Below are 25,670 nucleotides of genomic sequence, written 5' to 3' on the forward strand. Positions count from 1 at the left end.
GGTATATTAACGTTGCATAAGACATCAAGGAAAAAAAAGGGGATGGGGGAGTAAATGAAAAGTATTTCATTTAGTCCAGGGTAGTAGTAGTAGTTCCAAGAACTTTGGATAGGTTTAAACTTTAAAGTCAAAACCCTAATTATGACTGGAAATTTAATGTAATCTAATTTAATCTAATATGTACATTAACTTTAGGAAAAAAAAGGTACCTTATTCATTAATAATTATAATATTATTAATTAATAATTTTTTTTTTACGAATACAATTATAGGAAGCTTAAAATTTAACAAAGGCAAGCGTGTTGAGCCAATTCGCTTGTCTTCCAATTAAAAATTTATTCCTGAAATATGCACAAAAACAAAAAAAAATTCAAAAACATTTAAAAAAAAAAAACAGAAAACAATTCAATTCAATTCATAATTTATACAAATCAATTTTCATTTTCTCTTCATTTGATTTCATTTTCTTTGCAAAAAAACAAATACCACAAAAACAACAGAGAAAAAAAAACAAAAATTGGAATCATACCTAAACTTTTTTAAATACCTTCCCGATAAAGCAAACTTTCTCTCTCTCTCTGTGTTAAATTTTATTTACATATCGTTGTTATAACTCGTCTCTCATCAGTAATGTATATCTGTTAGGTGAAGGACCTAATTTTCTGAATGTTGATTCAGGCGGAGTTGTCTGTATAACGTTCTAAGTTAATTAAGATAATTAGTTCCAAAAAATACCAATAGAAATATATTTAATTGGATTTTATTTACCGGTTCATTGGTGGGATCTGAATTTTCCGCTGGATCAGGTCCGTAATGGAATTCTCTGTGTAATTTGCCCGAATATAAATCGTGAATGAATTTTTTAAGCCTTCCTGGTATACTGAAATTAATTTAAAACCAAGAAATTAAATTAATCAGCATTCAGGGATAAAAACTAATATTAAAAATTTAAAATTAAAATACTTTATGTCATTGAAGCTTTTGAACATGTACATATGCCTAAAACTGTCAATCGCAATTAGCGGCAAATCAGACTGAGATTTTCCAAGATGATGCAAGGGATGAGAAAATTTGACTCCATCAGCAGTTAAAAAGTTTATCGTGTCTAATGAGATAAATAAGTATGAACAAAAACAGCGTAAAATTAAAGGGAAGGGCCAGATAACATAACATTATACCTTAAAAGAATGTCCAAGGAAAAATATTAAAAAAAAAAAAATAAATGATCACTAATTACAAAATAATTAGCATTTAATTAGTCTTAAAAATAATCAAGGACTATTGCGCCACCCGCCATTGGTTTAGTGGCGTCTGCTAGCCCGAACCACTTATGCGCGTGATCGAGTTGGCTATGCCATTCCTGTGAGAATTCAACCACCCAGAACCAGTCTGGGAAATAGCAAACTTCCTCTGGTACAAAACCAGTTTATTAATTGCTTGGACTAGTTTTTTAATTCAAAAAGTGGGGGTTACTGGTCCTCGGGACCAGTTTATTAATTGCAAATCTATAAGAGAACAAAGCCGGAGACCAGTTTATTATTTCGGACCCTAGGGGGGTTACTGGTCCTCGGGACCAGTTTATTAATTGCAAATCTATAAGAGAACAAAGCCTGGGACCAGTCCACTGTCCGGAGACCAGTTTATTATTTCGGACCCTAGGGGGGTCACTGGTCCCAAGGACTAGTTTAAAAAATATCCTTATTTCCCAGACTGCCCAGAACCACTTACGCGCGTGATCGAGTGGGCTATGCCATTTCTGTGAGAATTTAACCAATCCCGTAGGGGTAAGGGGTTCTGACTAGCAGACGCCACTAAACCAAAGGCGAATGGCGCATTAGACCTCATTTTTAAGACTAATTAAATGTACTAATTAATTAAAATTTAATTCCTTTTATATTTACTAGAAAAAGGCCCTTGGTTTAAGGTATAATGTTATGTCACCTAGAATTTAGTTTACCTTTTTCACCCAACAACTCTTCCTGAATAATTCTGTTATAGAGATCAATACTAGATTTATCGTCTGGATGATGAAATAGAATTAAAAATGGCAATCCTTCCTCCGTTAATTCCTGATTAAGAATTTAATTTATTAATTAAGATAATGCAGCTTAAGGTTTACTTTTATGGTTTTTTAATCTTATCTAAATTGAATTCTAAAGTAAATAAAATTACCTCTGCATTATCAAATGTAATTTCTCGCACGAGAGGAACGCATCTGTGCTGAGACCAAGCTGTAATTTCATCAACACTTGATAGAGATCCAGAATAAACTTCATCAGCTACTCCTATCTATTTTTTTTAAATAAAAAAACATGTCAATTTGCGCCAACAAATTAATTATAATTAACAACTTTTAAAGGGAGGGTGAAGTAGAAAATCAAGTGATTTTTATCGATTCTTCTTCTAATTATAAGACCAGTCTGCATAGTCAAACATCTAGGAAATACTTCCGAATGATTTTAAAATTCAAATTAGGTTCAGATTTTAAGGATTAGTTTGTAGCGGATGCGCTACTGAGCCTTCACAATCACACTTAGCTAAGCTTATGTCCGGCTCCCTTTGATCTCTAATCTTAAGTTTTTTATATGAAGACTTTTTAACCTCACAATAGATTAGGTGAACACTAGGTGGCGTCTCATATTGCACCTTTGGTGAGCGCCCCCTATATTGAGCCAGGCCTATTGCTAGGGCTATATAAAGTCAGGTCAGCTGTGCTTTACAGTCAGTGTACAGTATCATCTTAGTGCAGTCTGTTAGGCAGTCTGTCTCATAAGTCATTATGATAGTATCCGGATAGAGTGGCAGTCTATCCAGGATAGTTGTTGGTGTTAGTAGGGAGTTAGTTAGCTAGTGCGGTAGGCCTTAGGCCGTATTCACCATCTAAGCTAAGACCTGTTTAGATGTAGGGTAGATTGACCTTCTACGAGGCAATCCAGTGATCAAGTCCGTAATGACTAGTTCTCGCACGTTAACTCTCTCTGTTCGTGCCATCACTTCAGTAGGCCTAAAGACGGAACTCAACTGGCTCTACTTAACCCTAGTAAGTGTTGCTTTCTATAGCTACCTCCTAAAGGCACACCTCTAGTCTGGCGCTCTCACTACCCATCCTATCAATATCATTGTAATTAGCATTATCAATTATTTTGTTATTTATTTAATCAATTATATTCTGTAACAAGTACTAACCCAAGAACCTAATAAAAGAGTTCAAATATATAGTATTATGGTTTTGAGCTCATTGTTTCACTCTGTAACCTAGCTTTGACAGCAAATCGGTTACAGGGGGAAATAATTGGTGTATCTACCAGGGCCCAGTTAGTTTAATTTGACCACCAAATACATGGTGTTTCTGTTAGGCCCTTAGTTATTTTAGTTATTTAAAATTTATTATTTTCTATTAATTTGGCCAAGGCTTCAAGCGCTTTCCGTTTGTTAAGCCTAATTATCCGTCATGTTTACATGAATGGTAGGATTCAGAACGTAATGTTAACTGCCACCACTATTACAGTGGTTAGGCCTAATCTTGTTCTACCAACATCTACACGGAGACAAGAAGTAATTATTATTAATTTATTTCCCGCATTACGTGCTATCCGTAGTATGGAACTAGTTAGGATCAGGCTTGCAAGGCATGTGTCCTGCTTGTCCCAATTAGTTTACAGTTTAATCATTACTGTAGGAATCTTTACTTATATCATTCCCATGACTGATTATCCCTTAAACGGTTAGTCCTTTCATTTCGATAAACCCCACTTACAATGCGTCTACACAAAGGCTTACTCCTAATATACATATCACTGTTAGAGAGTGTTTCCTTTGTAGCTTTCGCAAGAACTAGGTTTATGAGTCATGACTAACCCTACTTTATATTAAGGCAGCTCAGTTGAGTCTGCAAATACTTAACCACTTTAAACTTACTAGTACTTAGCTATAGCTAGTACTTATCCTAATTCAATTAGATTATAGGCTTATCTCCTACTTCGGTTTATATGTTCCTTTTACATCTCATGGAACTACACCTTTAGTAGAGATAGCTATTAATTCCTTCAATTAACGTCTATATTTCTGAGTAAACTGTATTAGAGTCTCAGAAGGTTGAAAGCAACGTTGCTGTCTTTGGATGGACAGTTTCTGCCCACCCATAAAGCGTATGTTCTTGCTTGGACCATACCAGCGTTACCAGAGATAACGTCTGAGGACCTGCACAGAGGAGCATACTCCATTCATTATGCATATACCTCTTCTTCAACGATATCTGGCGACTATCATCCGGAATCAGAATCCAGACCATCACGATCTAGTCTGGAGTGGAACGCTGAGGTGCCAAGCCAAGCCAAGTCAAGTTGCTCAACCACCTTAACCAATTACGACATTCATATTTTGTAAGATGCCAGCCTAGGAGTGTCCCTTTTTAACGTGTGGGGGAATGTAGCGGATGCGCTACTGAGCCTTCACAATCACACTTAGCTAAGCTTATGTCCGGCTCCCTTTGATCTCTAATCTTAAGTTTTTTATATGAAGACTTTTTAACCTCACAATAGATTAGGTGAACACTAGGTGGCGTCTCATATTGCACCTTTGGTGAGCGCCCCCTATATTGAGCCAGGCCTATTGCTAGGGCTATATAAAGTCAGGTCAGCTGTGCTTTACAGTCAGTGTACAGTATCATCTTAGTGCAGTCTGTTAGGCAGTCTGTCTCATAAGTCATTATGATAGTATCCGGATAGAGTGGCAGTCTATCCAGGATAGTTGTTGGTGTTAGTAGGGAGTTAGTTAGCTAGTGCGGTAGGCCTTAGGCCGTATTCACCATCTAAGCTAAGACCTGTTTAGATGTAGGGTAGATTGACCTTCTACGAGGCAATCCAGTGATCAAGTCCGTAATGACTAGTTCTCGCACGTTAACTCTCTCTGTTCGTGCCATCACTTCAGTAGGCCTAAAGACGGAACTCAACTGGCTCTACTTAACCCTAGTAAGTGTTGCTTTCTATAGCTACCTCCTAAAGGCACACCTCTAGTCTGGCGCTCTCACTACCCATCCTATCAATATCATTGTAATTAGCATTATCAATTATTTTGTTATTTATTTAATCAATTATATTCTGTAACAAGTACTAACCCAAGAACCTAATAAAAGAGTTCAAATATATAGTATTATGGTTTTGAGCTCATTGTTTCACTCTGTAACCTAGCTTTGACAGCAAATCGGTTACAAGTTTAAAGAAGGTCCTCCGACCAATCGCGTAACGCCCTGCCTTTTTATTAAAAAAATTCTCGTGGCACGTTCCGTGTTGAATGAAATTTATCACGAGATTTGATAAAATTTGCGCGCGACGTGATAATTGTGGCGCGAGACATGGAGCATGCGTGCCACGAGAATTTTGTTAATAAAAAGGCAGGGCGTTACGCCATTGGTCGGCAGTCCTTGTTTAAAATTATCCTTAAAATCTGAACCTAATTTGAAATAATTTTAAAATCATTCGGAGCTGGTATTTATTTCCTGAATGTTTCACTATGCAGACTGGTCTTATAATTAGTAGAAGAAACCATAAAAAAAAATCACTTGATTTTCTACTTCACCCTCCCTTTAAAGGGAGAATAAAATGTGATAAAGACCTTCATATTTGGTGGTTTGAAGGACAACACATCTCCCGGTGTTTCCGTTGGCTCCCTTTAAACGCAAAAATTTTAAACTTATCATCCCTAATTATGAAATAAAGTAGCAAATACTAAACTTACTTGAATCTTACGTAAAACTGACATTCATCTCTCAGATCAAAAGCTACTTTCCGTACAGTGAGATAACTATCATTGGAAAGGGCACTAAATTGAGCTACTACTCCTGATTTTCTTTCCTAATCAATAAAATATTAGTTATTAATCATAATTTAATTAATTTAACGCAACTAAATTAATTAAATTGACATTACCTGAACTTTCTCCCAATCAGCTGTTGTATGAATATAAACAATGGGATCTGACAATAAACTCCTAATATGACTGGTGAATGCTTCGACAGAACGTTTTCCGCGATATTCTTTCTTCAGTGCCTTTCCATTTTGAATAAATTTAAGAGTTGGGTATTTTGATACGTGAAATCTCCCAGCAATTGAAGCTAATTAAAGAATTAGGGTTAAAATGTTGATTAATTAATTTATTTGAATAAACTACAATTAATAATTATACTAAGCTCTTACTTTCTTTATCACAGTCAACTCTTCCTAATAAAACCTGGCCTGGGGTCTAAAGATAACAAAACGTTAAGGGCTTTTTTTTTTACCAATAATCTTTGCTAAACCAGCCAGGGTTCATACAACTTTTGGAAAACAAATTTCCCTGAGATTTATGGGAGGTTTTTCCCCATATACTTCCCTGAATTTTCCAGGTTTTTCCCGTATATGGAGTATAGTATGGAGCAAATGTTAACGAAGGAGGGGGGGGCAAATATGACTATTACATAATCAAAAAACATCCCCGTATCTCTAATATAACCAGAGTAATGAGCCTCCAAAGTATAGTGTAATGTTAATCCTATGGAGGGGGTATGTTCACGAACATTTTGCTCAATTACTCGGCCCTTGTTTGTCGTAGCCGTAAGTTTTTAGTATGGTTGGATGGGGGGCAAATAGGATTATAACATACTCAAAGGACATCCCCGTATCTCTAATATAACCAGAGTTATGAGCCTCCAAAGTATAGTGTAATGTTAATCCTATGGAGGGGGTGAACATTTTGCTCAATTACTCGGCCCCTGTTTGTCGTAGACCTAAGTTTTTAGTATGGTTGGATGGGGGCAAATAGGACTATAACATACTCAAAGGACATCCCCGTATCTCTAATTGAACCAGAGTTACGAGCCTCCAAAGTATAGTGTAATGTTAATCCTATGGAGGGGGTATGTTCACGAACATTTTGCTCAATTACTCGGCCGTTGTTTGTCGTAGACCTAAGTTTTTAGTATGGTTGGATGGGGGGCAAATAGGACTATAACATACTCAAAGGACATCCCCGTATCTCTAATAGAACCAGAGTTATGAGCCTTCAAAGTATAGTGTAATGTTAATCCTATGGAGGAAATGTTCACAAACATTTTGCTTAATTACTTGGCCCCTGTTTGACGCAAATTTCCCTGAGTTTTACTAAAAATTCTAAATTTCCCTGAGGTTTTTGTCAACTATTTATTTCCCTGATTTTTCCAGGTTTTCCCTGTTTTCCAGGTTTGTATGAACCCTGTTTAAAAACTTACTGGAAACTCCTCATTAACTTTATCAGCTGTCTCATCAAATATAGGAGCTAATAACTGACTAAATCTACACCAATCAGCGTAGAAATTTAAGAACACAAGTTGGTTTTGGGCTAAAACAAATTACATTTAAATATACTGACTATATTCCACAGATTTAACAGTAATATTGGTACCTATAACTCCATCAAAGTTTTGAGATGTTAAAGAAACAGCACCACAATTAATAGGATTATAATATGTTGACAACTACATACATGTTTAATATCAATTAACATTAATGTATTTTAATTTTAATCATCGTAAGGGTAGTATTAAATCATTATATATACTTACAAAAACTGCTAGAACCAAAAAGTAATGGGTAATGTGGGAGGAGAACCCTCCATCAATTAGGCACGTAAATGATTTCATGTTTTGTGTTAAATCGTTGGTTTAGTGTCACAAGTGTGCAAATAATGTTGGTATAAATTGGTTTATTGGAAAATGCCCGTGAAATTACAATTTTACCACTATATTGACGACAAAAGTTGACGCCTATACATGGAACAAGCTAAACGCAGATGGAGATACGCGTGGCGTTACTTACTACCGCGATTGGTGGAGATAAAATTACAAGGCCAAGGCCCGAAGGTTACTTCATTCTTCAACAATCCGAAACCATAAACCTCTAAACTTCAAGCCATTAAAGGATCGTTATCACCCTATTTTGGCTCGGACTTAGCCGACGAAATCCCTAAATTTTACTTTCTGTACTCTGGCGCACTTTCTGAGTAGCGGCAGAATTGAGAAACATTTTCGTCTCCCACACCCGTCTAGAAATGTTTCCCCTCCAAGAAAGAGTTTCGCAGTAGGATTTTTCGTTTTCGGATGGAAGGAATAGAGGTTTTTTTTGCCCTAAGGTATTTCAGTTTAAGTTGGGATAGCAGTCGCAACAGGGGGCCCACGATTCTATGGGTAGGTCTATTAATGCTGGTTTGTTATTCTGTCGTTCTTATCTATGGGCAAGGTCTAGTGCAACAAATTTTCTTGAAACTACAGAACCAGAAAAAAAAACTCTTTGTACTTGGGAAAGGCGTATACCACGCCTTAAGGATGTTTATCATTTATTGAAGGTAAATAGGTAATGGGGTGAAAGCATTCGACCCACACTTTCTTCAGAGCACCGGCTTGACAAATTCTAAACACTCGTCCCCTCCTCTGTGATGCTTTGAATTTTCCACGAACAAGCAATAGAGACGTTAAGCAACCTTGAAAAGTTTAACCTCAACAATGGACATAATTTAGACCTTCACAAAGGTAGTTAGGAATCATGGTTAGAGTTTTGCTTAACCTTTCTGTACTATAATTCTGGGGTTTTCTTTTCCCATGGATTCCTATTCTGCAGATCAAACTAGACCGGTACTCTTTACTAGACCTACCTACCTACCTATTCTGTTATTTCCGACCCATATTTACTTGGGAAGCCCTCAGATGAGCGGTTCCCGTATGAGCGGATTCCATAATAGCGGTCCTCATATCAGCAGTTCCCTAAATAGCGGTTTCCCGAAATGGCAGTTTACCCGTTACAACAGTTACCGATACAGCGGTTCTCGCAAACGCGGCGTACCATTACAGCGGTTCTCGAAAACGCGGCGTACCATTACAGCAGTTCTCTAAAGAGCAGAAAAACAGGAATGCGAAAAACGACTGTTGTTTGTTATGGTGTACGCTGTGTTAAATGAACTTAAATAGAACTAGGTCAGATATGGTTAGCTTCAAGTTGATTATTTGAACCCCCAATAGTGTTAGGTTAGGTTAGGTTTGGTTAGGTTAGGTTAAAGTTGATTATTTCAATTAAATAGTATTAGGTCAGGTCAGGTTAGGTTGGGTTTGGTCAGGTTAGGTTTGGTTAGGTCAAAGTTGATTATTTCAATTAAATATAATTAGGTCAGGTCAGGTTAGGTTGGGTTGGGTTGGGTTCGGTTTTTTCAGGTTTTTTTTTATTGGTTAGACTTAGGTTAGTAATATTTTGGAAATGGTGTAACAATGTTACGCCTTTTCCAAAATATTGTTGTTTATCTTCATTCACTCGCCAAATGATAATATGCCTTTTCCAAAAAATTACTGTTTACAATTATCTACTTCCGAAATAAATAAGCTTTCTTGAAATATTTTCTATCCTGGTATTAGAATTGTAATCTGATATAGCCTGAAGAATAGTGCAATATTTAAGTGTACTTTAAAAACACGATCCGTTAGTAGGTCACATTACTGACTAAATGATCACAGAGAAAGGTAGTTTTCGAAAACCACGAATATAACTGTATTGTTAAGAAATACTCGAAACTGAAGACAAACACTGCTATTTCCCAAAATAGCAGCCGCTTTTTCTAAAACAGCGGCCGCTATTTCTAAAACAGCAGCCGCTATTTCTAAAACAGCAGCCGCTATTTCTAAAACAGCAGCCGCTATTTCTAAAACAGCAGTTTTGAACAACGCCACTGTTTTTTTGGAATCGCGGCTGCTATTTCGAGAACTGCTCTACCGGGAACTGGTCATACGAGGTACACCTATTTACTTTTGATTAGTATCAAGATTTTACGTTTTTTAAAACCTCACAACGAAGCTTCGAAAATTTGTTGAAGGCCTAGTAATTCAATATTCTACAAAATGCAAAGCATTACGAATACAGAGCCGTGTAAGTGTCGCAATGCTTGCACCCGACCACTAAATTATGGTAGCGAAAAAATTACGCGAGGAGGATGTTCTTGCCGCGCAATGAACTTGAAATAGACCAACGTTCAAATGTTTCTAAGCCCAGATTCACTTTGTATACTTTTGATCTATTTTTTGTTTCCATATTATCCTAATAAATTAGCAAAAAAATCCGAATACAATACTGCTAGAACGTCAAATTGTATTCTACACATAAAACTAAGAAAAAAACCCGAACTTATAACGCAAACATTCAATCAATGAACCGCAATAATATTCCGTGAACCGCGTGAAGCTATAAACTTTGGTCCCCGCGGGAAGGTAGGAGGAAGTACCAGACTTAGTAGGAATGGTAGAAATTATGGTTAGAATTCCCCCAGACGAGTCCATTCTCAATTCTCTAGAAAAGCGGCCGTTAATATCAATGTGGGTGCACACTGAAGATTTTTGTCTCTTTCGAGAAAAAAACGCTCTTAAAACACTAAAATATTTGTCTGTGTACACCCGGCTTCAGAGTGGGCCACATAGATACAAGCGCCATCTATTTCAGAAAAGTGAACTACGAAACGGAATTTTAAAAGTAGGGGGTGTGATAATGTTCCTTTAAGGTATAAGTCGATGGCATTCAATAAAATAACCGGGTAATTTACGATTAATTCAACATTAACTTATACGATATAATACCCTATTAATTGACTAGAAAGTGTTTTATTCTCGTTAAAAATAAAACCGGCAAATGCACAAGCCACGAAGCCGCGTACTAAGTTACGAACGACAGGCAGCGTCGTGTTGCGCGTGATCGAGTGGGCTACAGTCTGGGAAATAGCACACTTCCTCTGGTCCAAAACCAGTTTATTAATTGCTTGGACTAGTTTTTTAATTCAAGAAGTGGGGGTTACTGGTCCTCGGGACCAGTTTATTAATTGCAAATCTATAGGAGAACAAAGGTGTGGACCAGTCCTGAGACCAGTTTATTATTTAGGACACTAGGGGGTCACTGGTCCCAAGGACTAGTTTAAAAAATATCCTTATTTCCCAGACTGGTGGGCTATTGAAAAAATGAGGTACGCTTATATTCTTCTTTGGCACTAGATGGCGCGAAAACGTTGCTCCACAACCCACTAGCCACTACTTGTTTGCATTATGAATGCGTACTCCTGTACAAAGTACATAATTACATTTACAGCATTGCATTGTTTAAATATCATCATACATTATACTGTTGCAACAGTTACGCGGCTTACCCCAAAAGGTTTTGGCGGGCTAGCCTATTAAAGGGGCTGGCCGTAGCTGTTGGGGTGAAGGGGGGGGGGTCAAACTGTTTGTTAGCATATTGCTTACCCGCCCACCGCGACGGTGGCGCCATTCCTTATGGTCAAAGAGCTGGGTGTTTTCCCCCTGAACTAAGGGCGGACTTCACTCCAACAGCGCCGGTTAGCCCCTTTAATTCTTTTATGGTGGTACAGGACTTGTCACACTAGATGGCGCTAAAACGTCACTCATAGTAAAAGCACCAGCTTCAGCTCCACTATACTTACCTGTAACTATATATACTCTTGATAAAACTGGCCTATTTCTTATAAAACAATTTAAACTTTTCAACCTTTGAAACTGTACAGTCGAAAAAAAAATTTATTTATTTATTTAAAAATGTTTCATCACAATACCTATTCATATAAACATTAAAAGCATATTTTACAGCAAGTTAGGATCATTATCATATTTATGTTTATGGATTTTTTTTATAATATTAATAATATAATATTCATGACACGAAGCATACTTTACCCAATTATCTTTTTATTTTATTTTTTAACTAAATATTCTGCATTATTGGTTTTCATTTACTTAAGTTATATTATAATTTATGATATACAGGTAGATATTATAGATTATTTTTTTACTAGAGGGGCAAAGGGTGTATTTACAAAAAAATATATATATATTTAAACTTTAAACCCCTCGTTAAAAACTTAAACAATCTTGACAAGGCACAATAATCCTACCAATATGAAATACTCTGTATTGTTATTTTTATTTTAAACTTATCAGAATTATATTTCGCTTCATTCATTTTAAAATAGACTCTTGCGTTGCCATGTTCGCTAAAAGCTAAAAACTAATCGGATTATTTTTTGGCCTTAATCTTTTCAACAATTTTAAATGTTATTGTGTAACGGTCGATAATAAATATACAATTAATTGATTGTCGGAGGTATTAATTAAAAAGAATTAAAAACATTTTTAGGAGACCAATTTCTTTTACAAAAATGAAGGAAAAAAAGTACCCATAATATTGAAAATTTGTTGCGAAATGGGTCCACTCTAGGGTTTTAACATTTTATTTACCGATTTAGCGGATTTACCTAAAAAAAAAGGGTCGCAAAAATGACACATCGAGCACCTTACAGATACCTTCTATCTCAAAGTCAAAACCTTCTCTAATTCCAATACCCATAACATTTACCTAACATTAAGCATTAGGATCCGATAGTTATAGGTATATTATTTTTTTGAACCTCCGTTCCATTTCTAAAACCCCTGAAACATTTTATTTAAATACCCGACTCGACTTCAGACAAACATGTAAGATTTCTTCTCAGTTTCCGCTCTATACGGAGAGTGACTTTCCTGTTTTCGACTATTTGGTGGTAAACACGAGTAATCCATTGAGTCTTTTTCCTATTTTAAAAAGCTAGACATTAATTTATTTATCTTTTATTTTTTTTTTTAAATAAAAGGAATCAAGATGTTTTACCGAGAATTTATTTTGGATTTTATCATTGTCTGTAAATGGTTGGAAATAGGGGACTTCCCTGTATTGTGCAGTATCATAAAAATAGCGGTAAAATCCACCGCAAGCTGATATTATAAGGATAAGCAACGCAACTCCGACCCAAAAATACCATAGTGAATATACATAATCGCAGCATAAGTTATCTCCGCAACAATACTGCTCAATTCCACAACTATAATTATAATAATCCCAAAATTGGATTATTATATGATAATTAATTACATTTAAGTCGCGAAAACTATTTTAATAAATATTTTCACGATCATAAAAACCCGACCATTTCCTTCCTCCTAGTCACCAAATACCATAAAATATCTAAAAATATAACCTAACCTAACCCAACAAAACCTAACCTAACCCAACAAAACCTAACCTAACCCAACAAAACCTAACCTAACCCAACAAAACCTAACCTAACCCAACAAAACCTAACCTAACCCAACAAAACCTAGCCTAACCCAACAAAACCTAGCCTAACCCAACAAAACCTAGCCTAACCCAACAAAACCTAGCCTAACCCAACAAAACCTAGCCTAACCCAACAAAACCTAGCCTAACCCAACAAAACCTAGCCTAACCCAACAAAACCTAGCCTAACCCAACAAAACCTAGCCTAACCCAACAAAACCTAGCCTAACCCAACAAAACCTAACCTAACCCAACAAAACCTAACCTAACCCAACAAAACCTAACCTAACCCAACAAAACCTAACCTAACCCAACAAAACCTAACCTAACAAACACAAAACCTAACCTAACCCAACAAAACCTAACCTAACCCAACAAAACCTAACCTAACCCAACAAAACCTAACCTAACCCAACAAAACCTAACCTAACCCAACAAAACCTAGCCAAACCTAACCTAACCCAACCTAACCTTTAATATGAAGGGTAAAATATAGAAAAAACATGGAAAATATATATTTTAATTAAACTCCGCACCTTAATTTTAACAAATTATCCTATAATTAACCTTGAATAAATGATATTTATTGAAAAAACCTGTATTTTGAATGCGCGAGCTAAAGAAAAGTTTAGCCGATGTTTGCTTAAAGTTATGAGAATTTTATAAGGTGACTTACAAATCATGATCGCAATAATAGCCAAGAACTTGATACGGGAGAGTTAAAAAGGCAGCGACGGATACTGGGCCCACTTTGGGGTCAAATACTTTGGGAAAAACCCCAATCATTTTGCAATTGTTGGGGTATCTACCCTTTTTTCAATTGTGGTTATGGCCAAAAATCGGTAAACACTCATGCAGAAGTCGTAAATATACGAGCGATTCCGGGTTAAAAGAAACCAGTAACGATAATGAAAGGTGAATGCACTGGCCCGTTACGCGGTAATTAAAAGTTATTTCAATTTTAGTTGTCAAGTGAAGGAAGCCATGCCACCATGAACTAAACTTTCTTTTCACTAAGCCTTGGCATAAAAATTTTATACCATTTGAAATCAAAAGTGATTAAATCTTGGCTAAACTGTTATATTAAACTGTTATATTAAACTGTCACATGTTATCTGTATTTTACAGTTTTATCTAAACCTTGTTGAATTTTCAAGTATTTTGAATTTTTATCCGATGATTAAATAGTTGTTTACGCTATACAGCTGGAGCACTTACAAGTGTTGCCAGCTTGACACACACGACAGGTTAAGTTAAGTTCTCACTTGCAGGGTCAATATATACCGAGTCTAGAACCCCAGTGGTGTAACCCGAGTCCCGGGAATCCGGGATGGATCCATAAATAAAAGGTTAAAATAAGCTTTCCATTTGGAAAAGTATGGCGTAACGCTAACCTAGCGAAGTTTTGTAATATTTTTCCGAAGTTAATATCATTAAATTTGTAATATTGGGCGTTCTTTCTTTACTTCTTCTTCAGGCGGACCTTTCTCAACTAGAGGCTTGGTCCCTATCAAATGGTCTCATATTCAATGAAGAAAAATCCCTAGTTCTTACAATGCAACGAAAACCCTCAGATCTCTCTGCCCCTTCCCCTTACTTTCTATACGGTTGTAACATCCAACGGGTAAACGATTGTCGGGACCTCGGAGTGCATCTTACTCATAACCTGTCCTTCCACTCTCACATTTTGAAGTCTTGTGCGCGAGCTAATGGTCTTTTAGCTGTAATCAATGCTAACTTCCCCAATATTTCACCCGCTCTTATCTCTCGCCTCTTTAGCTGTTATGTGCGCCCTATTCTAGAATTTGGCTCCCAAGTCTGGAACCCCTCCCACATCCAGGATATAGCGTCTCTCGATAGGGTCCAAAGCCGTGCTTCTCGGCTTCCTTACAGTTTGAAATCCCGCCCAAGGGCACAACGCGTGTCAGCCCTCGGTTGGCCCTCCCTTACTCTTCGACGTTCTTACCTGGACCTTATTAGTCTATTCAAAATTTTAATTGACCCCTCCCAATCTCATTTTATTCAAGCACCCCGTTCCATTAACACTAGAGGTCACTCCCGCAAATTGTTTCTGAAACCTTTCAAGACCGATGTATTAAAACATTCATTCTTCCGTCGCACAATTCCCCTTTGGAACGCCCTCCCCGAGGATGTGATATCAGTCCGGTCCATTGCTCTATTTAAAACCCGACTAAGGGCTCACTTGCAACTTTAAGAGTTCACTACCTATTTAAAAAAAAAAAATAAAAAAAAAAAAAAAAAAAAAAATAAAAAAAAATTAACTACCTATTTTTTACTGTGATATGACAATGTGATATGCGATAATGTGATATAAACCTGTTTTGTATGTAGGGAGCTGTATGGCTGACTCAGCCCTAGCTCGACTTTTATTAAAGGAACAAAAAAAAAAAAAAAAAAAAAAAAAAAAAAAAAAACTTGGTTTATGCTGACTTTGAATTTAAATAATTTTGGCCCAAATCCCTCCCCCACCCCCTAGAGTTAAAGGGATTTGTAAAAGATCTGTGACCTGCTGTCCATTGCCTTTTAAATTTACAAAGGCCCTTACATTGTGATATTTTAAGCGTTGCCTACGTAGGCAACGTTTTAAGGGGGGAACCATAGACATTAGAATACTATAATAATAATAATTATCTCTATGGGGGAACATTTGGTTGTCCTACATAGCGCTGTTTATCAGTAGATTCTCGCGCAATTTGGATTACGCGCGCTTTAACATCGATGGCGGATTGGCGGAAATTTAAATAGTTACGTCATTTTGTGAGAATTCTCGCCCAAAAAAGTCTCAGAACGACGCCGCCCTATTTATTTATTTATTTTTATATTGGGGAACTAAAAGGTCACTTTTCAGTTTTGAGAACGAAAAATATCATAATGCACGAGCCTTGGAAAATATAGGAGGCAATGGTCTGCCATGGTAGACAGACAGACCCAAAGAGGTGGGAATGAAAATTAAAAGACTGGGCACTGTGGGCAGGGATCGAAGTTAGTAGTACTTCACATTCCTGCCACCTCATATTACTTAACCTTAGTGTAGTGGGGCTATATACGTTAAAACAAGTCGTCGCATGTAATAGTACTCCCTTCCCGACCTGATATGTCTTTAAAGGGGCTGGCCGGAGCTGTTGGGGTGAAGGGGGGGGGCGCCATTCCTTATGGCCAAAGAGCTGGGTGTTTTCCCCCTGAACTAAGGGCGGTCTCCCCCCAACAGCGCTGGTGAGCCCCTTTAAAAACTATAATAAAATGTGACGTCATCCTGGGTGCTGTCTCAAGCTCTGCAAAAATCGCAACAGTTTTCAAATCAAATCTATACAGGCTTATAGATGCCGTATAACAAATTAAAACCCTTTTGAAACAGGGCGGCTCCCAAAGGAGCTCAGCGTAAAAAAAAAAAAAAAAGGTATTCAGAATAACCATAGCCAACTCGATCACGCACTCATCTCCACAAATGGCTATAGACAAACAAACACCAAGAAACAGATATTTTTAAAAACATTTCAGACAAATTACACCGAGAATACATTTATTATAAAAAATACAGTGGTAGAAGTTAATTATACATTTATAATAATTAATTTTTACAAGGCAACGACCAGGTGATATGTTTTATTTTTTTTTTGTAAGGGCTTAAAATAGACTTCTGATTATACGGTACTTATTAAGACACCTTTTGTGAATTTGAAAAAAATAAAAAGGTTTTTCTTTTCTCATCTCTCTTTTCTTTAGCAATTTCTGGTTCTTGTGGTTAAAATCTTGTTCGTTTTATTATTTTTGACACTTTTACCATTAAAATTGGTATTGGTTTATGTAATAATGGCCAAAAGGTTAGAGAAATATTTTGCCAAGTGATTTTTTTTTTGTTGGGAAAAACTTTTGATCCAAAAATACGTCAAAAGTTTACTTTAAAACTTTCTTCCTTGGATATGAAAGCTCGTTAAAGAGATTCTCACTAAATGTTTTTTGGTAGATAGATAGCAAAGGAGTGAATAATAATTATTTTCTAGGAAATATATTTCAAAGTTCCGCCAATTTTTCAAATTCTAAATTTTGGTTTGTTTTGTTTTGTTTTGTTTGAACAATCGTTAAATTTCAAAATTAGATAATTAAGCTCAATTTCTCTTTCCTTCCATATTATTTAAAATTAATTTAAATCCTTTAAAGATTTAAGGAATTTAAATATATATATGTATTTTTTTTAAATGTATGTGACATTTCTGGGGAAAGAAAATTTCAATTGATAATTATTAATTAATTAATAATTATATAGAAAAATATTTCATTCTTCAATCTGAAGAATCAGAATCATGACGTTTCCGTTTAGTAGTAGTTCTTGTTGAACTATTTCTATCCGAACTATCATCAGAATGACTTCTTTTTGAGCTAGAGTTTCTCTTTGAATCTTCACTGCTACTATGACTATCGTGTCTCGAACGTTCCTTATGTTTGTGTTGTTTTTTCTTCTTCTTTTTCTTGGACTTTGAGCTTCTAATAAAAAAATATTTAATTAATGGTTTCTCTAAGATTTACACTAATTATTAACTTACTTTCTCTCATTATCATCCTCTGCTTTTTGGGATTTATCCGTACTTTTATTACCATTTGGTCCTTGAAATGCAACTCCATTTTTGGTTGAATTTGAAGGACATCCAAATGTAGGTCTATTTTTCCCGATTCCCGTTGTTCTTTCTCCTTCTCTTTCAGTAGGATTTCTTTGTAAAACTTCGGCTAAATCCTCTTTTGATAAGGGTTGTACTTCTTTCTTAATTGGTTTTTTACCTCTATTATAAACAAGTTAGTTTGTTTACATTTTACGATATAATTAGGAAAACAATTAACTTACAACGCTGCTAACATCGCCTCTTCTTCGGCCGCTTTTATGGCAGCCATATCATTTTTACGTATTTCTATTTGTTCCTTGCTGTTTCTATCTTTTGAATACCAACTGAGATCTTTTCCTTTTTGCCATCTACCAACTGGCGCCTTAACGGAATGGCCCAAATAGTTTTCTCGATATTTATCAAGTTTAACGTCTTCCCAATTAAACTGATCCGCACCCCCTCTTACTCCACCTCTTGATGGGTGATACATTACTACTAAATTCTATTTACTCTGTGCAAACTTTGTTCGTTTAATACAAAACGGTATCTGAAAACAGAGTCCTATGCATGAGTCATGAACCTTAAATCTTGAATGGTAAATAGCTACTTTTACTTAAGCCTAACTGAATTTGGTAGCTCTTGAAATCAAATAAAATTCAACTTACTTTAAATAAAAGTTGCTTTGACATATAAGAATTGAGAGTTTTAACTTGTTCTTCAAATTATATGACGTTTATCATAGTTTAAACTACTAATATTAAGTAAAAATAAATTAGAAAATTAACCTGTTCAACAAGTGCAAAGAAACCATTTTGTTTTTCCTAAATTCGTAAACAGGGCCGGAAATAAGCACAGGACACTGGACATTGTTCAATAAAATTTTTTAATATGTCCCATAATTTTTTTAAAAACTAAGGGGGTAACTGGACAGTTTGACCAATAAACTTTTGGAAGTTTTGATAGCATGACTATGGAGATGCGAAACTATTTTGGACACTCTAGTGGACAATGTCCTATAAATTTTCCAGTCAAAAACTCAAAACAGGGGGTCACTGGACACATGTCCTATAAGAAATTTTTCTTATTTCCGGCCCTGTTCGTAAACCATGAGCATAGCCCACTCGATCACGCAATCACTAGCATCATCATAGCAGACGACACGTTTCATCAATCTTCTTGAGAGAAAGCTGAGGAAGAGGAACTGTCTCGCGGGATTTACCAATTAAATTTAAATTTGCTAAATATTTAATTATGTTTCTGACAATAGTTAACTTTGGCAAAAAAGTTGCCCAAAAAAATTTGGGTCCGACGAATTTCTTTAAAAGACAACAGATATTTAGACTAGCCGCCGTAAGTTTTTCTACTCTACTAATCCCAATAAAAAGTAAGGGCAAGCTTTTAATCAAAATAATTAAATTTTGAAGAATTATTACGGACGAAAGAGAAATTGTTACTCCATAGCGATAAAATATGTTCATAGAGCTTTAGTTTACGCTACACGAGGTCGAAGACAAAAGAAGATTAATGAAAGAGAAGTATGTTTAAAATTTGTGGGAGTGGGCCAAGGCATGAAAATCACCCCTACTAAGTTTCTACCCCCACTATACTTCACTCTGTAATAAATAGGGACTTGGCAATTCGGGCTTAACTCCGCCCCCAGCGCCATTATGGTATGTTTTTTTAACAGAATGAAAGCTACATAAGCCCCTCCTCCTGGTATGTTTTTTTAACAGAATGAAAGCTACATAAGCCCCTCCTCCTGGTATGTTTTTTTAACAGAATGAAAGCTACATAAGCCCCTCCTCCTGGTATGTTTTTTAGCACTAGTGGAAGGTAGCCTGTAGTACTGCCAAGTCCCTATTCTCCGCCATTTTGAGCGAAAGGGGAGGAGCCATTCTTAAGCCACACCCCCTATACCGCTGTTAACTCTTAAATTTTGAGTTTTAATTTATATTTAAGCTATGGATTGAAAGACTCCGAGCTGGATGTGACGAACTAGATACCAGATATTCAACTTTTATCTTTGGATTAACTAAAGTATTAAATTAATTAAAGCAAAGCCATTTTATAATTACCTAAATTATAAAACTTAATTAAATTAACTCTGATTTATAGAGCAATATATTAATTAACAAGAAAAATCTGGCGGATTTAGCAATTTGGGAGCCAAGAACATTTAAAGTTTGATATTAATATTAATTTATATTACCACTTACCTTTAGGATTAGATTAATTACAATATTTTTTAAAGAGTTTAACGCAAGTCGCTGCTATGAAAGAATATTCTGATCCAATGGCCGACAATGTAATCCCTCTAAAACCTCCAAAAGGTGTCATAACGAAAGGAATGCTATAAATCAAGAATAAAGAACTATTTATTTCGTTAAAAAATTTAGGCAAATGATGGAATATTATAAATTTACATACAGAATTAAAATATTTCATATCTTATCATTCATTAATTAATTTGTAAACCATTAATAAAAATATTAAAAACAGTTTTAAAATTACTACAATTGTGGGTGTCTTCTCTTTAATCATTAATTAATTAATTAATATGATTAATTTCCTTATCCTTATTAATTGTCATCATTAAAAAAATGGCACTGAAGAGTTTAGTAGTAGTTGTCATGTTAATTAATTGTTTATTTATTTACATAAGCTAATTAATTAATATAAGATAAGTACCTTGATAGAATCTAAAAAAAAATACTTTGTGTTTTGGAAACTTTTAATTGTAAAAAAAGAACAATTAAGAATAAGAAATAGGTCAAATAATAATTAATTTTAATACAAAATAATTTATATACTATAATGGTTAGGCTATAAGGGAATTAAATGTCATTTAAACCTAATTAAAATCATGATTGTAAATATTAATAAAGTTATTTACATAATCTATTTTTCGTTTGTTATAAAATGTCATTGCGATTTTTTTGTTTTTCATTTTTTTTCCCCATCAAATTGATTGTAACCACTCTCCCAAAGGCCAGGACGGGTGGGCGTGGCCTGGCTTAGCCCCACCCCTTTTCCACCGCCATATTGGATACAATGATTGGTTTTAACTAAATAAAAGGGGGTATCCCTTGAGATCTGAAAAAGGGGGAATGAAATCTCTACTTGTCTCACATAATATTCCTTTCCAAGGGGCGGGGCAATTGTAATCCTTCCCAATCAAAATTTCACAAAGGGGCGGGGCTATTGTAGTCCTTCCCAATCAAAATTTCACAAGGGGCGGGGCGATTGTAAACCTTCCCAATCAAAATTTCACAAGGGGCGGGGCGATTGTAAACCTTTCCAATCAAAATTTCACAAAGGGGCGGGGCGATTGTTAACCTTCCCAATCAAAATTTCACAAGGGGCGGGGCGATTGTTAACCTTCCCAATCAAAATTTCACAAGGGGCGGGGCGATTGTTAACTTCCCAATCAAAATTTCACAAGGGGCGGGGCGATTGTAAACCTTCCCAATCAAAATTTCAGAAGGGGCGGGGCGATTGTACTTTGGATTCAAAATGGGGGCGGGGACTCAGAATAATGTTTTCCCCCAAATTTCGTCGTCATGATAGTTTCATTATGTTGGTTTAAAATTATAAATTCTGTTGTTTAAAAAAACATTTGAACTCCTACAAAAATGTTCATTGTTCAGGATGAAAAAGAGTGTCTTTTTTTTCACTTTCGGTAAACTTTGTCGCACTAATTAAAGTGTCTTTTCGTAATTAACCAATTTACCGTTTTAGTAATTATGGTTTTTTTGTTTTTTTCACTTTCAGTTCAGATTTAGGAAGTTTTTATATTTTTCTTTTAAAATTAGCGTTTCACCATGTCGTTTTTTTTCACCAAACACTACACTTGTTTCGAGGATTCATTGGTGAACCCGAAGAGCATTGGAATGCTGCCGAAAATTCTGGCAGTTGTTTTAAAGCTCTTAACACCCTATTACGAAAATAATTTAAAAATTTGTTAAATTAATTAAAACTTCAAAGTTAATTACAACTTTAACATTTAACAAATTACCTTATATGGTTAGGTGAAGTGTTACTATGCTCACTTAGTGTTTTAACCTTTTCCTGACTAATAGCTTGGCACATTGTCTGTAAGATGAAATATAGTTAAGATTTTTGAATCCAATGAATAGAGTAATTAATCGCGCCAAAAACAACAAATTAATCGCGCCAAAAACAACAAATTAATCGCGCCAAAAACAACAAATTAATCGCGCCAAAAACAACAAATTAATCGCGCCAAAAACAACCAATTAATCGCGCCAAAAACAACCAATTAATCGCGCCAAAAACAACCAATTAATCGCGCCAAAAACAACCAATTAATCGCGAAAAAAAACAACCAATTAATCGCGAAAAAAAACAACCAATTAATCGCGAAAAAAAACAACCAATTAATCGCGAAAAAAAACAACCAATTAATCGCGAAAAAAAACAACCAATTAATCGCGAAAAAAAACAACCAATTAATCGCGAAAAAAAACAACCAATTAATCGCGAAAAAAAACAACCAATTAATCGCGAAAAAAACAACCAATTAATCGCGAAAAAAACAACCAATTAATCGCGAAAAAAACAACCAATTAATCGCGAAAAAAACAACCAATTAATCGCGAAAAAAACAACCAATTAATCGCGAAAAAAACAACCAATTAATCGCGAAAAAAAAACAACCAATTAATCGCGAAAAAAACAACCAATTAATCGCGAAAAAAAACAACCAATTAATCGCGCAAAAACGACCAATTAATCGCGTAAAAACAACTAATTAATCGCGCAAAAACAACTAATTAATCGCGATATTAACTAAATTAAAAAATAGTAAACATCTAACCTGGGCATATGAGATAAAAAACAGCTCGTCACCACTTTGATCTAGACCTGGTAAGTCTTCATTTTCATTAACAGTATTTTTAAAAGCCTGGAATTAACAAATAAAAATTAAAATAACTTTATTTAAGAGTGCACTTAAATTAATAGAACATCTTTCTTACCTTGTAAGCGAACTTTACAGCAGCTACATCAGCTAATGTCTGACCTAATGTCAAATTTCCATTTACCTTTAAAATTACATGAAACTATTAGTTTCGGAAAACCACATAAGACTTCATGAATAAATATTTATAACTTACCTTAATATTTCCATATAACGTTTCATTTCCCAATTTTTCTCTGACGCAGGTGGTATCTCTAATAAATGATTTATTAGATCTGTCTTTAAGCCATTCCTCTAAATCTCCTAAATTATTATAATGAACACCAGTTTCGTCTAAGGCTTTAAACATTTGACTGCCCAAAAGGGTTCCCAAAGAACCATATTTAACAGCACTATAATAAAAAATATCATTTAACTTTGTAAATTAAATTTAGGCTTAACATTATTTAATTTAAAAATATAAAAATACTAATTACTTTGTTGAAAGAGGATCAAAAATTGGTTGTTGAAGTAACCCTGCAGGTATAACTAAATTATTTCCTTGATATTGATAGACACTTTCGATGTCATGAGGGTTTACGGTCCAACTATTTGGGAGAAAAATGTTTCCTTACTTCTATTGTCATAATACAAGAAAAATGTCACGCTTAAAAGGACCAATAACAACGAGAGTTTGTGTGATCACAGCCCACTCGATCACGCAAGTTGCACGCGCTATAGAAGCCCGTCCAAACGATTTTTTTTACATGTTAACTCGCGAATACGGCGCGTCACATAGGTTCGGTCTAAACTTTCAAACCCGTCTGGTTTTAACATGGGCGTCTATGGGAGGGGACCAGTTTTTTCAACGTTTTTGGCAATATTAGTGCATCTACTGGTTCAAATCTCTTGAATTTTTAATGAGACGTGTATTGAAAGGTTTGATATTATCCTGTAAAATTTCAAGTCTTCAGCTATAATAGTTTTTTTTATAAAAAATAGAAATCATCACATAGTAGTGAATTTTGCCCCTTCAATTTCTCTACTATGTGATGATTTTTATTTTTTATAAAAAAAACTATTATAGCTGAAGACTTTAAATTTTACAGGATAATATCAAACCTTTCAATACACGTCTCATTAAAAATTCAAGAGATTTGAACCAGTAGATGCACTAATATTGTCAAAAACGTTGAAAAAACTGGTCCTCTCCCATAGACGGCCCTGTTAAAACCAGACGGGTTTGGATTTTAGACCGAACCTATGTTATTCTCATTTTTAGGGTCGATTGAGCGGGCTTCTATAGCGCGTGCAGCCAGCGTGATCAAGTGGGCTATGGTGTGATAAAAATATAAAATAGAAAGCAAAAGCCATCGGAGCAAATACCTTAGAAGTTTCCGCGAGATATTGACCTCAGTTTAGCATTTAGGCTTAAGAAAGAACTAGAATACAAAGTAGGCTTAAGAAAGAACTAGAATACAAAGTAGGCTTAAGAAAGAACTAGAATACAAAGTAGGCTTAAGAAAGAACTAGAATACAAAGTAGGCTTAAGAAAGAACTAGAATACAAAGTAGGCTTAAGAAAGAACTAGAATACAAAGTAGGCTTAAGAAAGAACTAGAATACAAAGTAGGCTTAACAACACAACTCAAATAAAACTTACCCGGACTCCGAATTAACTTGTTTCTCCAATAACTCTTCCTCCTTTTTCCTTAAAAACGATTGCGCATCTTTAAGATTTTGCATAAATTCCGCTTGTACTTGAAACTGTTATTAAAACAAAGCACCACGTGCGTTAGCGCTATTTGAATTTCCCGCCAAAAATATCTACTCTTATTGGTCAAAATTGAATTCAAACTCACGTCGTTATAGTAGTTTGCCAAGGCATCATTACGTAGAATAAAATCAGGAGCTCCGCGGAGAGTTACTAAGTTATCCATTTTTTTCTTAATCATACTGGAGGTGTCAGAATCATCGACCCAAGGTATAGAGCTAACGCTATCGGTGAATGCACTTATGATATTTGATTCCACGATTCTAGACTGATAATAATATCAACAAAAAAATTTTAAGTTCCCAAACCAGTCCTAGGCGATTTTTTTTTAGTTGAAGGGCAAAAATGAGAGAGGCCAGTTTAGTTACCTCATCGTTGTATTCCGGGATATAATACATCTTGACGTACATGGCTCCTAAAGCAAGACCCATGTACTTGTTGGTCAAATCTAAGCAATATTCCCAACGATCTTGGGCAGGCTTATGAACATTTTTGACACCTGTAAGATTGAAATGACAGTTTTCATATAACATATGTTTACGCAATTTTCACATAATGGTTATATGCTTAAGAGAAAATGTAAATTGAAAAAATATCAGAAGATATATCTACAAAAGACACGTAACAAATCCAAATTTAATTTTATAATATGTTTATTACCTGATCAAGAACCGATATCTAGTTTACTAGGGAGAAGGTTTAAGATGCTTAAGTATTCGCGCGCCATAGTCCCAGTCCCCCTTTCAAAATACAAGGGGGGACGTAAAAGGAGGCCGGGCTATTTCGCCTCTCCTCAGTCGGAAAATACGTAATTTTCGTCATTCGCGTCGCGCTGACGTGGTTTTCAAGAACCAATGGTTGTAATTTAGAGGCGGGGATTAACTCCGGTCCTACGTTTGGACTGGAGATAAAGCTAGAAATGTGGCGAATTTATACCTTCTCCCTAGTAAACTAGATATCGCTTCTTGACCCGATTCAATAAAACAATGCATAAGGGCAAGCCTTATTTTAAATGCATTTTTCAAATCCAATTTTATGTTGTTGGAGGTATTAGGCATAGAGTTACGAGAATCTATGACATACGTCACTTTTAAAAAAAGTTCAGCTAGCTAATTGGACCAAGTCATCTTGCGACTTATTGCCACTTATCTAACGCCTTTACAATGCATAGAGGGGTGGTGGCTAGCCCCAATGCCACATCTAACCGACAGCGCCCTATAC

General features: G+C 35.4%; 6 protein-coding genes across 13 annotated transcripts in view; 2 read left to right on the top strand and 4 right to left on the bottom strand.

Annotated features, from left to right (window-relative positions):
• Positions 1-135: 135 nt before the first annotated feature.
• ERp44 (Endoplasmic reticulum protein 44) lies at positions 136-7,924 on the bottom strand. Of its 3 annotated transcripts, XR_016381871.1 has the most exons (13): positions 7,577-7,923; positions 7,417-7,489; positions 7,244-7,353; positions 6,195-6,240; positions 5,928-6,112; positions 5,737-5,852; positions 5,614-5,668; positions 2,173-2,289; positions 1,958-2,069; positions 964-1,105; positions 769-880; positions 530-700; positions 136-341 (listed from the first exon to the last, which is right to left on the bottom strand). XR_016381871.1 is itself a non-coding variant. In XM_089866754.1 (12 exons), the coding sequence occupies exons 1-12, from the start codon at positions 7,652-7,654 to the stop codon at positions 608-610; spliced, it is 1,227 nt and encodes a 408-aa protein (XP_089722880.1). In that variant the 5' UTR covers positions 7,655-7,924; the 3' UTR covers positions 267-607. The 3 variants fall into 3 exon arrangements, 2 of the variants coding, with proteins under 2 accessions (XP_089722880.1, XP_089722879.1); XM_089866754.1 differs by having other exon boundaries at positions 267-688; positions 7,577-7,924; XM_089866753.1 differs by having other exon boundaries at positions 267-700.
• LOC149702854 (uncharacterized) lies at positions 2,489-5,151 on the top strand. Its single transcript, XM_089866759.1, has 2 exons — positions 2,489-3,040; positions 4,129-5,151. Exons 1-2 carry the CDS (start codon positions 2,951-2,953, stop codon positions 4,384-4,386), a joined length of 348 nt encoding a protein of 115 aa, XP_089722885.1. The 5' UTR covers positions 2,489-2,950; the 3' UTR covers positions 4,387-5,151.
• A 3,624-nt stretch (positions 7,925-11,548) lies between the features above and the next one.
• LOC149702855 (uncharacterized) lies at positions 11,549-14,395 on the bottom strand. The gene is made up of 3 exons (XM_089866760.1): positions 13,819-14,395; positions 12,696-12,906; positions 11,549-12,619 (listed from the first exon to the last, which is right to left on the bottom strand). Exons 1-3 carry the CDS (start codon positions 13,926-13,928, stop codon positions 12,512-12,514), a joined length of 429 nt encoding a protein of 142 aa, XP_089722886.1. The 5' UTR covers positions 13,929-14,395; the 3' UTR covers positions 11,549-12,511.
• Positions 14,396-16,666: 2,271 nt separating this feature from the next.
• On the bottom strand, positions 16,667-18,594 carry LOC149702856 (multiple myeloma tumor-associated protein 2-like). The gene is made up of 4 exons (XM_089866766.1): positions 18,424-18,594; positions 18,001-18,305; positions 17,705-17,938; positions 16,667-17,645 (listed from the first exon to the last, which is right to left on the bottom strand). Exons 2-4 carry the CDS (start codon positions 18,246-18,248, stop codon positions 17,444-17,446), a joined length of 684 nt encoding a protein of 227 aa, XP_089722892.1. The 5' UTR covers positions 18,249-18,305; positions 18,424-18,594; the 3' UTR covers positions 16,667-17,443.
• Positions 18,595-18,896: 302 nt separating this feature from the next.
• mRpL20 (mitochondrial ribosomal protein L20) lies at positions 18,897-20,274 on the top strand. Its single transcript, XM_089866767.1, has 5 exons — positions 18,897-19,108; positions 19,183-19,293; positions 19,718-19,795; positions 19,874-19,939; positions 20,010-20,274. Exons 1-5 carry the CDS (start codon positions 19,010-19,012, stop codon positions 20,112-20,114), a joined length of 459 nt encoding a protein of 152 aa, XP_089722893.1. The 5' UTR covers positions 18,897-19,009; the 3' UTR covers positions 20,115-20,274.
• The window catches only part of LOC149702858 (endothelin-converting enzyme homolog), a 40,921-nt gene continuing 35,366 nt past the window's right edge, over positions 20,116-25,670 (bottom strand). For 4 of the 6 annotated variants that reach the window (XM_089866763.1, XM_089866764.1, XM_089866761.1 and 1 more), the window contains exons 8-16: positions 24,818-24,948; positions 24,538-24,717; positions 24,339-24,442; positions 23,174-23,284; positions 22,894-23,089; positions 22,756-22,821; positions 22,596-22,682; positions 21,774-21,850; positions 20,116-21,692 (exon numbers count right to left, since the gene is read on the bottom strand). In XM_089866763.1, coding sequence (XP_089722889.1) covers positions 21,593-21,692; positions 21,774-21,850; positions 22,596-22,682; positions 22,756-22,821; positions 22,894-23,089; positions 23,174-23,284; positions 24,339-24,442; positions 24,538-24,717; positions 24,818-24,948 — 1,052 coding nt within the window. In that variant the 3' untranslated portion in view covers positions 20,116-21,592. The remainder of the gene's footprint in view (positions 21,693-21,773; positions 21,851-22,595; positions 22,683-22,755; positions 22,822-22,893; positions 23,090-23,173; positions 23,285-24,338; positions 24,443-24,537; positions 24,718-24,817; positions 24,949-25,670) is intronic. The other 2 variants (XR_016381873.1, XR_016381872.1) reach the window with 2 other exon arrangements.

Source organism: Phalangium opilio, unplaced genomic scaffold (assembly GCF_054372755.1).
Source record: "Phalangium opilio isolate 3A_F unplaced genomic scaffold, DU_Popi_V2 ptg000017l_1, whole genome shotgun sequence".
In the NCBI taxonomy this organism is placed as follows: Eukaryota; Metazoa; Arthropoda; class Arachnida; order Opiliones; family Phalangiidae; genus Phalangium; species Phalangium opilio.

Coding starts and splice junctions, on each gene's coding strand:
- LOC149702855 (XM_089866760.1), bottom strand. CDS start 13,928: ATGATTGGGGTTTTTCCCAAAGTATTTGACCCCAAAGTGGGCCCAGTA. Junction 12,907..13,818: donor TATTATTGCGATCATGATTT/GTAAGTCACCTT, acceptor TTATAATTATAG/TTGTGGAATTGAGCAGTATT. Junction 12,620..12,695: donor AAATCCAAAATAAATTCTCG/GTAAAACATCTT, acceptor TTTTTAAAATAG/GAAAAAGACTCAATGGATTA.
- mRpL20 (XM_089866767.1), top strand. CDS start 19,010: ATGTTTCTGACAATAGTTAACTTTGGCAAAAAAGTTGCCCAAAAAAAT. Junction 19,796..19,873: donor TTATCTTTGGATTAACTAAA/GTATTAAATTAA, acceptor TCTGATTTATAG/AGCAATATATTAATTAACAA. Junction 19,940..20,009: donor GGGAGCCAAGAACATTTAAA/GTTTGATATTAA, acceptor TATTTTTTAAAG/AGTTTAACGCAAGTCGCTGC.
- LOC149702854 (XM_089866759.1), top strand. CDS start 2,951: ATGACTAGTTCTCGCACGTTAACTCTCTCTGTTCGTGCCATCACTTCA. Junction 3,041..4,128: donor ACTGGCTCTACTTAACCCTA/GTAAGTGTTGCT, acceptor TTGGATGGACAG/TTTCTGCCCACCCATAAAGC.
- ERp44 (XM_089866753.1), bottom strand. CDS start 7,654: ATGAAATCATTTACGTGCCTAATTGATGGAGGGTTCTCCTCCCACATT. Junction 7,354..7,416: donor AAACTTTGATGGAGTTATAG/GTACCAATATTA, acceptor AATTTGTTTTAG/CCCAAAACCAACTTGTGTTC. Junction 1,106..1,957: donor AGAGTTGTTGGGTGAAAAAG/GTAAACTAAATT, acceptor TTATCTCATTAG/ACACGATAAACTTTTTAACT.
- LOC149702856 (XM_089866766.1), bottom strand. CDS start 18,248: ATGTATCACCCATCAAGAGGTGGAGTAAGAGGGGGTGCGGATCAGTTT. Junction 17,939..18,000: donor GAGGCGATGTTAGCAGCGTT/GTAAGTTAATTG, acceptor TGTTTATAATAG/AGGTAAAAAACCAATTAAGA. Junction 17,646..17,704: donor GAGGATGATAATGAGAGAAA/GTAAGTTAATAA, acceptor TTTTTTTATTAG/AAGCTCAAAGTCCAAGAAAA.